We start from the raw sequence: 12,180 nt of genomic DNA on the forward strand, positions 1-12,180 counted from the left end.
TTATGACACAGTTTGGGTTTTTCCATTATCAAAGAATTAAACTTTTATATTTTGGGATGCATTTTAATTACTTCCACACCTAAGGCCTATAAAGTTATTTTATTATAAAACATAATAGAGTGGAGAAAAATTCTTGGCCTTAATTGGAGGCATTATCAGAAATAATAAATCTGGTTTACAATATCCCCACTGGCAATTTTTTTTTTTTTTAAATTTCAATTCTGCACGGAAGCACCAGCTTTATGAGGCTCAAGATGACATTATTAGTGGGTCAATTCACACAGCGGGCAGAGCTCTATGCCAGCTCCAGGCAGGGAAGACACAAAAGAAAGGGAAGATGGAGTCTGTGCCCTCTGGAGTTGACAGCTCATTTGGGGGCAGGGCCCAGTTACACACATTCATATGCATCACGCCTAATGAAACAGTTATACAGCACAATGAAGGATTGTGAGCAAAAACAGTATACAAATGAAGGGTGGTGTCAAGGCTGTTTCTTTATTCCAAGAGATTGCCCCTACCTTGAAAACCTCAAATCTCTTGAAAGCTGTGACAAAAAAATTCCAGGTCCAGTGGACAACTCCTGGTTTTTCAAAGCCATACCTACTTTTAAAATTACGTTCTAAAATGTCTACAAGAGAGAAACACAGGCAACTTTTTGAAAATGAGTTTACCTTATAGTTAATATATAGCCATCCTTTGGGACATGTTCCATGTTGTTTTGGGATATCTTTCTCTTTCTCTATGAGCCAAACCTTCTTTCGCTTACAGATGCTAGGCATAGAAACTGAACACTCTTCACTAGCCCAGAGTCCTGGAGGAGTAAATGAGTTAGAGATGACCTGAAATAATGGTGACTCTTTGTAAGCATTCTTTGTGTATCACATTTTTATGACTGCTAATGGTTTATCATAATTTTTTAAATCTAGAAATTGGACTAAACTGCTAACAGAGTTCTCTCATGGCAAGAGCAAACTGGTCAGGATGTTAAATCGGTAATTCTAATTTGAGAATGTAGGAATTTCGCAAATGCCAAAAAAAAGAAAAAAATGCCCCAACTAACTGAAATATTACAGTTGAAATCACAGAACTGATTAAAGTGCTGAGAATATTTAACTTGGTTAACAGAAGAATGTAAAGTAATATTTTTGTTTTAAAATATTCAATTTCAATATAAAGAGAAACAAGATTCTAAAACAATAGATGATCATTTCTAATTTCTAATTCTTTAGAAAATACACAATGTAGAAAAATTAACTCTGTAACTTCTAAGAAAGAAGCACTTTTCAACACGCACCCTTAAACAAAACAGGCACACATAGACATGCCCTCAGGAAGATACATCCCAAAGTCCTTAGCCTCCTGTAAAATGTATTTTAATTTAGAAGAGCTATATTTTCAGAGTAAAGGTTATAGAATGCATTTCATTAGCATTCAAGTTATAAATCCCAGAATAGGGCAGGGATGCATGTAAATTGCAAAGGCAGGTTTCAGTTTTCTAGTGAGGGATATGAACCAAAAAAAAAAAAAAAAAAAAAAAGGCATTTTGAAGGAGGGGCTGGCATGCTATTTTCAATGCAGAGTAGCTGCTAGTCTTCCAGAATCACAAAACAGCCTTTCTGTAGGCTGTTGTGACACCTGCTGGCAAAAGAGAGCTGATTAACAACGTGGTTTTTCCTTTCCTTTCTCTGCAGACACCCTTCCACCAAGGATTGCTTTCTGTGCTTATCCCTCTCCTGCCTTGATGCACAGGTTCACTATGAATCTGTTAAGAGTCAGGAACATAATTACCTTTTATAGGATAGAAAGAGTGGGGTGAATATGAGTGGACAATGAACCCAAATAACATTGTACTGATAAATTAAAAAAAAAACCCACCCATCTTAAACGTACATGTATTTCTAAATCCAACTTGGAGACAGTTGGTATTCTATGGCAAGAAACAGTTAATGACAGGCATTAAAAAAATACTGAATTCAATGAAAATCTTTCTTAAATGGGAAGGTGGAAGTAAATTTCATAGAGGGTAAAGTTCTGGCCAAATATAAACTGAATATTAAGAAGAGATTTTAAAAATGAGCCCATATTGGGGCGCCTGGGTGGCGCAGTCGGTTAAGCGTCCGACTTCAGCCAGGTCACGATCTCGCGGTCCGTGAGTTCGAGCCCCGCGTCAGGCTCTGGGCTGATGGCTCGGAGCCTGGAGCCTGTTTCCGATTCTGTGTCTCCCTCTCTCTCTGCCCCTCCCCCGTTCATGCTCTGTCTCTCTCTGTCCCAAAACTAAATAAAAACGTTGAAAAAAAAATTTTAAAAAATGAGCCCATATTGACATTTTATAGAGAATAGTATTTGTCAGGTATATTTTTGATCAGTGTCAATGGGCCTATTTCTGGTGCCATTTTGCTTCTTGAGGAATGACATCTGGTTGTAATTCATTTTCAAGAACATGAACACATGGAATTAACTGTAGGGATGACCATCCTTAAACCTTAAGACTGATGAAACACATTCAACTAAAAAGCAAATTAGCCAAATAAAACCTTTTCACTGAACTAATGCAATGAAAAGGAGACTTCAAGCCTCCTGAAAACTATCAGTTTGTATTATAAACCCCAAAATGGATGAGTAAAATAACCTGTTAGGGATGAAATGAAGCCACATCTCTGGCTCTGATTATTCATAGATCCATCTCTTCCCTTGTCCCAGTTTTGGTATGTTACTGGCGTTCCATCTCTCCAGCTGTAGGAAAATGGAAAAATTTAGGGTCTTCTCTTTTTCTGTATGTCCAGTCTCCAAACACCATTCTTGAAGTTCTGGGGTATGGACTAAAGGCATAATGTTTAACTAAATTAAAAAAATACTCATGTCTTTGGTTAGAGAAATGAAAATTTATGAGTTAAAGATAATGTTTGAAGGCTATTCAACAAATTGATCACTAAGATCTAGTCCAATCATTCTGCAAATAAAACCTGTCAAACAAAATAAAATGCAAATTGATCTAGGTCCATACCGAAATTCATCATTGGCTCTTTCTTCTTGAAGTCCAATCCACCAATTTATACCATACTTTGATAGCTATTAAAAAAAAAAAGAAAGAAAGAAAATGTCAGCGTTTATTCTACTTGTTTTCCCTTTTCACTATTAAGATTAATGGGGTTGCTGTTAATAGCTTTCTATTCTTTAGTATTTTACCCAATTATCTAAAGAAGAGTACACTAGGCCTAGCATCTTCAGAGAACCTGAAAATTCATTATCTTAAAATATTCTCTCCTCATTATGAAGGGAAATTGGAATCAAATATTGAAAATCTTTCTTACAACTTTCCCTATGTATTTAAAAGTACATTTTCTAACTTTAATAAGAGGGCTTTAAAAAGTAATATTGTAAAGTAAAATAGGACTCCTTTTTTTCCCTAAAAATTTAGTGTTTTATCATCTCAGCAGTTTATAGAAGTTTACTGCCTGTGCCATGCTGTTTGAAAGCAATCAAGGCACAAAGACATCAATAGTAAAAAAGATTTTGAATTTTTGGCATTAGTCTGATTGTTAAGCTTTTAAACTGAGTCATAGCATGCTCCCCATTTAAATAGACACAATATAGGACAAAGGAATATGACAGAACTTCCAGTGTTTCACAATCAGAAAATTATTTCTATATTTTAATGATATTGTACCATTATTTATCAGACAGATCCCAGTACACTAAAGTCTAAAATGAAACCCCATCTTCACACATGTGTGCATGGACATGTACATACATTATGGCAAATATAATACCGGACTGATGACCCTGGAAATTGAAATTCCCTCTTTAACTATAAAAGAGGAAGAGGCAGTAAGAATTTCTCTAAGACTTCTAAATCAATATACTGTATTGTGTGTGTGCTCAGTGTGTGTGTGTGTGTGTGTGTGTGTGTGTGTGTGTGTGTGTGTGTGAAATGTAACATAATTTTTAAGCTAAAAGCCTGTTAATTTGAAGGCATTGCATATTTAAATTTGCACTTCATTTCTTCTGTAAAAATTGGAGAATACACCTTAAGATATATTTTTTTTTCCCACAGAATTTTGGGTCATCATACAACAGAACCTAACAACTCTCTAACATTCTAATTTATAAACAGGTATTTTTACTCCTTGAATAGTGTGGCTGTCTGCTATATCAGCAATTTGAGAGTAATGTAAGATGGAGCAACTATAATTTGGGGTCCCTGAGGTGTTGTTTCATGGACATGTTCTTACATGCTGAATTTAGATTCCTTTTGTCAAGCTTTGGAATGGGTCCATTGAGACTGGCTGTGAACTCAGTGGGAGAACCACAACAATTTCATTCAATCTAAAGAGGTCTCACATGCAACAGTAGTGGAAATCACAGGCTGATTGTTCACTGCCCCAATTAGGGACCTCTAAAGAGAAATTATACCTACTGCATCTTAAGTGACATATTTATTACCACTTCAATTACAGCATGGTAATCCTCTATATGGCACACCACAACCTGTTGGGATACGGAATAGAGCTGCAAGCAAGAAGGACAAGCTAGAAGCTAGGGTGAAAAATGCATGGTGAAAAATAGATGTTTTAAATTTTAGCTTAGGTATAAATTCACAATAGAAGACTTATTAATGTTCTTTCCTATAAAGAAATGTGATATGACCACAGATTTCGTAACATCAACTATGTTTTGTGACAGCCATTATAGATAGCATCATATGGGAAGAATACTTATAAAAAAATACAGCACCAGCTAATATAATCTACAAAGTAATTAATCTACAATATAATACAAGGAAGAATAGCCTGTCATCTCTTCAAATGTTTCCATCAAAAATACCAAAACCAAGTTATTTTAAGGTTTTTAAAACATCATATTTTGGTGGATGACTAATAGACTTGATATATTTTTGTTAGAAGTATTTAGACATGAACTTATAAAAATAAGAGTAAATTTCAATTTTGACATGCAAATATTGCACAACACAGCATAAAATGTTAGCTGAGTGGACTATTTGGCTAGTAGTTCATGTTAAACAATTCCCACAGTGCTATGGCTTTTTTTTTGGCATTAATCTAACCCAACAAGATGGTTCAAAAAAGAAGTACTCAAAAATTCACTCTCATCATGCCTGTGGTATTCCGTTATTCAAAGAGAAAATACTGACTAACCACATTTCCAAGATAGAAACACTGTAAAAAAAAAATTCTTCAGATTTTAAAAACTGTATCCAGCTTTCTTTTTCAATAGTTCTTTTACTTTCCAATTGTTATTTTTGTTCTTCACATTTCTAAGTTACTACTCTTTTAGGGAAACTATACAACACATATGGAATATTAAAAATATTTAATTAGTATTGTGATTCTTCCTGCACTAATAGGATGAGTGTGCCACAAAAGTGAGTGGTATGACCTCGACATGTTTAGTTCACCATCCTGGAATAAAGTAGCTTCTGAACTGACTCCTTCTAGTAGGACCTTTGTAGATATGGAGTTTCTCGCTCATGAACTGTAAATGGTCACCATAAATACCACTACTCTCACCACCACCAAAAAGTGCCTAACACAGCCACAATATTATGCAATAATAACTGTTTTGGAAACCTATAGTTTTCTTCTTTCTAAATTGATACCCTTTCCCCTTACCTCTCTTGCCCCTTTTTCAATCTGCACATTTTATACCATCCAGTAGTTTTCTTTTGTGGTGTTAGATCAGTCAGCCGCTCACCCATGATACTGACAGGGCAATTTATAACAACATGGTCTCAGGCTGGGTAACAGTTTTGCCATATAAGATACCATAAGGTTTGTGTGGTTTGAGATCACACTAGATTTTGCCCTCAACTAGTATCATAGAGCTAGGTATGACTTCTCAAACAGCTAAACCGATGGGTTTTATTATTCCCTTCTATGGGAGGTATTAACTCTGCCATCCCCACTGGCTTCCCAAACACAATAATTGGGAGGTTGAATTAAGGGAAAGGTGAAGATAGAAGACCTGCAGATGTTTCCAGGAGAGCTAAGCTCATTGGAAAGATCAAAGAAGTCTTTCATTGCTCATGTCTGGGACAGGGCTGGCACCATCTTTTGGAGACGGATTTTAGAACTAGCATTTTAATATAATGAAGACATTGTGCGCTTATATCCCTCCCATGGCGCTGCTCTGCTGCAAGCAGAGGGTTTTAAAATGACACCGTAAGTCAGATGGCCTGGGTTCACTTTCAGATTCCACCACTCAGCCGCTGTGCAAGTAACCAAGTTACTTCACCTCTTTGGAGTTTCAGCTTCCTCATCTGTAAAATGTACTAATAATAGACTTCCCATAGATAGTCCTTGGAAAGATTAAATGCCATTAAACATTAATACTTAGCACAGTGCCTGACACTGTTACAGTAAGTACTGGCCAAATATCAGTTCCCTTTGAGACATACACTTTGTCATGTCAGAGGATGGATTGGTTTTCAGACATTGACCTGATGTCTTGTTATTGCCACCAGGAATCCGCTGTCTTGTTAAAGAAACAAACATATTTTATGACATCATGTTAATACTTAACATTATGGTTTTGGCTTGAATGTTCCATTTGTGGGAGAGGAAAGGTGGTAAAAATAGTGCACAAAATAGTGGGGAACATCATGTTCTAGCGATTGGTCTATCACTGAGTCTGTGGGACTGTGAGGTTGTCATCGAATATCCCTGTTGTTCAGCTTTTTCCATCACAAATCAGTAGTGGTCTTGACCTACGTACACCTCACAGGCTCCTGTGCATCAAACAGGATTATAGAAATGGAAAAGCTCCATGAGCTGTAATGGAAGACATTTCTCTTACAACCCAAGGATGCTTTAAATATAGAGCTTCATTTTAACAATCAACTTACAAACATATGAAAAGATGATAGCTCAACAAAGGATTCCTGGTGATCATGAAATAATGTTAAATTATGGAAAAGAAAAAAAGTCTTTTCCTTACTTTCAAAGATTTCCTAAGGAAAACTGGGAGTGAGGTTTCTCCCCTTAATGTCCCCTTGGTAATTTCTACATATTGCTCCCTTTTCACTTATTATTACTTCCAGTTTTATTTATTTATTTATTTATTTATTTATTTATTTATTTAACGTTTTATTTATTTTTGAGACAGGGAGAGACAGAGCATGAACAGGGGAGGGTGAGAGAGAGGGAGACACAGAATCTGAAACATGCTCCAGGCTCTGAGTTGTCAGCACAGAGCCCGACGCGGGGCTCGAACTCACAGACCGCGAGATCACGACCTGAGCCGAAGTCGGCCGCTTAACCGACTGAGCCACCCAGGCGCCCCAAGTTTTTTTTAAAAACAGAGTCTGTATCTCATTTTTGTGTTCTTGACATTATGTCTTTGACAAATATCACAATCCCCGACACTTACCTTAATAAATACTTAATAAGTAATACTTAAAAAATACTTAATAAACACTTACCTTAATAAATGCTTGGTGAAGAAACACAAGGAAAACATATACTATTCCTGGCAGTCTGTTTCATTATTTAACAGGTTTTGGATGCCTTTCCAATTAGCCTAGCTCCTCAAAGATTGTCTAAGTCTTTGTTTTACATTGAAATGGAAAACCACTCCCTATCGTTTTCTGAATATTGAGTCTTTAGAGTCTTATAAATATTGTACTCTTGTAAGTAAAATTCAGAACTTTAAATCATCCATGTGCTCTCCCTACCCTCTCCCCAGTATACCATGTCTCTCATTTGTGCTTTATTTTCTCCCATTCCATTTATCTATTTGTCTTTTTCTAAACTATTTTCTAATGCTATGTGCTTATATTGATTATGGTCTTTCTTCTCAGACTAGATTATAAGCTTCACAAGGGCAGGAATTTTGGTCTGTTTTAATCACTGATAGAGCCCAAGTCCTTCAAAGAGTAGACTCCGAATAAATATGTCCAGAAGGACTGAATGACCCTCACTAAAACAATAAAGCCCTACTTACTCATAGTGATGCTACTAAGAATCAAGAAAAGTGATATGATGACCAACATAGTAAGCCTGTGTTTCCATTATTTTCTCTTAATCCCTATACGAAAAAGAAAAACAATTCTTAAAAAACCTGTGGCTTTTAATGAAACTTAAATAAATGTCTGAAATAAAAAAAAAAAAAATCCTCCCAAAGACTGAAGAAGGGGCTAAGCTCTGAATCTCTCATGGTTAATTATACTGAAATACCGCTCTTATTTTCCTGAGGATAAATTCTTGCTCATGTGCAGAATGAATTGTGAGAAGATCACCACGTAGCCAGCCACAGACAAACTCAAAGGAGGACCATTCTGCAGCATAGGTATGAAAAAGATACTCTGCATCCTGATAAAAGAGCCAGGGTGCATCTGAAAAACAACAAGACCAAAAAAACAAAAACCAATGCAAATCATGCAAAAACTATTGACTGATATAATGCAGACTTAATAGGATATGTTATGATCGACCCCAAATTTGTAATTCAGTTGCTTAGCATTAAAAACAATGTGTGCGTTTACATATACATAAATATTTTTACATACACATAACTCAGCATATAATTTGCTTAATTTCCTTGGTATAGCTAAGAAAACTACATTTGTATTCCAAGGTCTGGGATAAATGCATATTTTAAAGTCACATGTCATGAAAAGAGTGTTAAGCTATAATACTAATCTTTAATCATATTTAATGACTTTTATTAATTTGATTATTAGTTACTTTGAGCAAATTAGTTCTGGATTGAAATAAGAAAAGAGAGGCTCGATTGGAGGACTGTAATAATACAGTAATTGTATATGACAGCAGGTAGTTAGAAATTGAAGAACCGCCAGGATAGCTCTTACCGTACTGGTACCAGGGTGGAATCTTGGGTCTCACATCTGCAAAGTGAAAACAAGCCACGTTGAGGGACGTTTCTTAACAAGTGCGCCAACTCTGAAGTACTGCAGCTCTAAACACAACATCTTGGACTTTGCTCTTTAAAAGAGCATTTAAAAACCAGGTACTTTTGTGCTGTCTGAAATATGGTTAGTTCTCAAACCTGAAAAGGAGGCTCAAGAGAGGCCTCTGATTAAAGAAGAAAGGATGTGAGCACTTGTCAAGGGCCTACTGTGTGGCACACACTGTGGCGGGTGTTTTCTCTTACTCATTTGACAAGTGATTTGGTTTGCTTGTCATGTCACAGTGACATTTCTTCCAGACTGTACTTGAAAAATATCATATTCCACAATACAGTTGGTTATCTTTGTTTCCCATTAACTAAATTAGCGTACTGCCGTGGTGTCACCTTTTCTCATTCCCCTACGATGCATCCTTTGCTCAACTCGTGCAATTTGGTTCATCACGAGGGTTGTTGGTACTGTAGACCAGGATGCTTACATTTTAGATTTCTGTAACTCTTCACTTGGAAAAGTGCTATGGATTATTAGAAAGCAAACACATAGTAAATATCTTATTACTATTTTTACCTCTTGGAATCTTGCATATCCATTCACGTTTGGAACCACAGTGCAAGGGCAGCAATGTTTTATTTGCTTTATAAATAGCACAATTTCTTGCATCTTCTCCAAAATAAGTATTGTCTAAAAATGAAGAGACAACCTGCAGCAGATCAAGTTCATTATTTCTTAATGATGATCCCCCACAAAAAGTTTCTCTGTAAATAAATCACAATAGGCTTCTGGAGGAAGCTTAAGAAATGTCTGGATAAAATTGCATTTAGGGGCGCCTGGGTGGCTCAGTCGGTTAAGCGGCCAACTTCGGCTCAGGTCATGATCTTGTGGTCCGTGAGTTCGAGCCCCGCGTCGGCTCTGTGCTGACAGCTCAGAGCCTGGAGCCTGTTTCAGATTCTGTGTCTCCCTCTCTCTGACCCTTCCCCGTTCATGCTCTGTCTGTCTCTGTCTCAAAAATAAATAAACATTAAAAAAAATTTAAAAAAAAAAGAGCGCATTTAAAGATTGTCCCACATTTGCAAAGAACAAGCTAACCAAATTAGCATTTTTCCTTAAGGATGCTTTTTTCCTAAAAAGAAGCATGCTATTCCTTTCTCCAGAGAGAACAAATCAGGTGCATGCTCCCTTCTGAGGTTGTACTGTTGTCTCACTGGCTGCAATAGGCTTGTCCTGGGACCCTGGGTGAACTTCTGAAAGGCTCTGATCTGTCAGATTTGAGTCCCTTCTGTGATGTAGATTCTTTTGCATGTATGCTAAGCTTTTCGTCTTCAGTCACTAAATTTTAATTCATCACTGGCTTTAATTGGGAAACGATCCACACTTTTCATGAATGATCATGTATAGGGATATGAAGTAAAGATTCATTCTTCTCAATGATTTAATGGCTACCTGACAGAAGAATGGATGGACCACAAGTAAAACTGGAGCAAAAATTTGGGAAAAAGAGGATGTTTGAAACGTAATACTCCTCTTCAAACATGTACACAATCACACAATAACTCATCTAGCTTACATGTATGTAAGCTCAGATTCAGGCAAAGGTGTGCATTTGAATATTTGTTTTGTCTAGTAGGGAGTGGTGGTGAGGAACTCAGTGCACTGCTTCATGGCTTTATCTCATTTATTCTGAACCAAATTGTTCCTCGCTATTACTAATAAGACTGCTTTACTAAAACAAAAGGAAGCATTCTCAACCTCTACACGGCACATTTAATTTTTCAAGTGCCACATTGACATTAATCACCCAAGTGTGCCATATGGTGGCTGCCATTTATGTAGCAGGCGGACTCTGCTAAGTTCCTTCCACTCTCTGGGCCTCAGTTTCTTTGACAGCAAAATAGATGGGTGGGGCTGCGTGATTTCTAAGATCTCTTCCTACTCTCTGGTCCCGATATCCTTCTCAGAGAAGCAGCACTGAGGTGAAAATACGTTTTATATATATATATATATATATGTATATATATATATATATGTTTGACTAGCATGGCCTTATTATTTTTGTTTCCCACATAGAGTTTTCCACAGATCCTTTCCTTGCCACAGATTTTCTCTAGTGGGGCTAGAGATCTTATTTCTCTATTGATCTTTACTACGTCAAACTTTGGCCAACTGGGAGACATTGTAACATCATAGCTTTGGAGGCAGACAACGTGTGTACAAATCCTGGCTCTCTGAAGCATTATTTTAGGCAAACTATTTAAGCATTCTAATAACCACTGCACTGAATCATCATAAGGGGAAATGAGATCATGCTGCGGCACATTCAACCCAGTGTTTGGAACATAATTCAGGTTCAGTAAATAGCAGCTGCATTAAATGCTCACTGCCGACTCTTGCTAGTAGCCCCGTTTCACAGGTGAAACTGAATAACTTGATTTTGCATGGACCTCAGATGAATCCCATTTCAATCTGGGATACTGCTTCCATTTTTTCCCTATCATCTTGAGGGAAATGTGAGACTTCCTCATTGCGCCTGAAAAAAATGTAATAGGGAGGAGTTTCTTCTTTCTTTCCTTCACAGAGGATTTTACAAGCATGAGGCTGAATGAAAAGCCAAGTATTATTTTTTCTTTCTGAATAACTTGCTCTGGTTGAGGAGATGGTATTTCTAAGTGTGGCATTTCTGTCCTTTTAGAGATAAACTGAAATGGTTTTTTTCCATTGTAATCTGGACTTGGGTCCCACATTCATATAATTAGGTACTAAGACAGAGAGGGAGGGTGGGGTAAACAAAGCCTCATATTATTTTAAACAATGGTTGCTTCTTTCTTGAGACTTCACATGGGAGATAGTCTGGGGACATTTCAGAGATCTTTGATCTCTTTCCAGGATAAGATCCTACAGTTGGCCTCAGATCTATGTGGCTAGTAAAGGTTTCCCAGGACTTTGCAGAAATTACTCTAATGGTACTGAGATCTGGTGCAGTTTTCGATCTGGGTCTGAGTCACAGGAAATATAGTCATTATTTCCAGTTTCTGCTGGCTGGTTTACCAAGGTGTTCCAGGGCCACCTGTTTTGAATTCATTTCCTTTTCTTCAGTTTGGAAAAACTTACAGGAGTCCCATCAGACCACTCCCAGGAGCCAGCATTCAGTGGGTTTCTTTTATTAAATCCAATCCAGAACTGCCTTTCTTCTGTCCTGTGAATAGAAAAACAAAAACTTGGCTCTTCCTATTGAATTCATAACATTATGTAAAAGGTTGAAGAAATATTTTAAAGTAATTATGTGTGTAGGAAACAGCTGA

General features: G+C 36.9%; 1 protein-coding gene across 3 annotated transcripts in view; it reads right to left on the reverse strand.

The window, feature by feature from the left end:
* Positions 1 to 12,180, reverse strand: part of PLA2R1 (phospholipase A2 receptor 1) — a 129,531-nt gene that overhangs the window by 24,507 nt on the left and 92,844 nt on the right. For all 3 annotated transcript variants that reach the window (XM_040475154.1, XM_040475155.1, XM_040475156.1), the window contains exons 14-20: positions 11,990 to 12,074; positions 9,452 to 9,584; positions 8,828 to 8,863; positions 8,193 to 8,350; positions 3,005 to 3,069; positions 2,630 to 2,733; positions 672 to 811 (exon numbers count right to left, since the gene is read on the reverse strand). In XM_040475154.1, the coding sequence (XP_040331088.1) occupies positions 672 to 811; positions 2,630 to 2,733; positions 3,005 to 3,069; positions 8,193 to 8,350; positions 8,828 to 8,863; positions 9,452 to 9,584; positions 11,990 to 12,074 (721 nt within the window). The remainder of the gene's footprint in view (positions 1 to 671; positions 812 to 2,629; positions 2,734 to 3,004; positions 3,070 to 8,192; positions 8,351 to 8,827; positions 8,864 to 9,451; positions 9,585 to 11,989; positions 12,075 to 12,180) is intronic.

Source organism: Herpailurus yagouaroundi, unplaced genomic scaffold, assembly GCF_014898765.1.
Source record: "Herpailurus yagouaroundi ecotype Mexico unplaced genomic scaffold, PumYag 140, whole genome shotgun sequence".
Taxonomy (NCBI): Eukaryota; Metazoa; Chordata; class Mammalia; order Carnivora; family Felidae; genus Herpailurus; species Herpailurus yagouaroundi.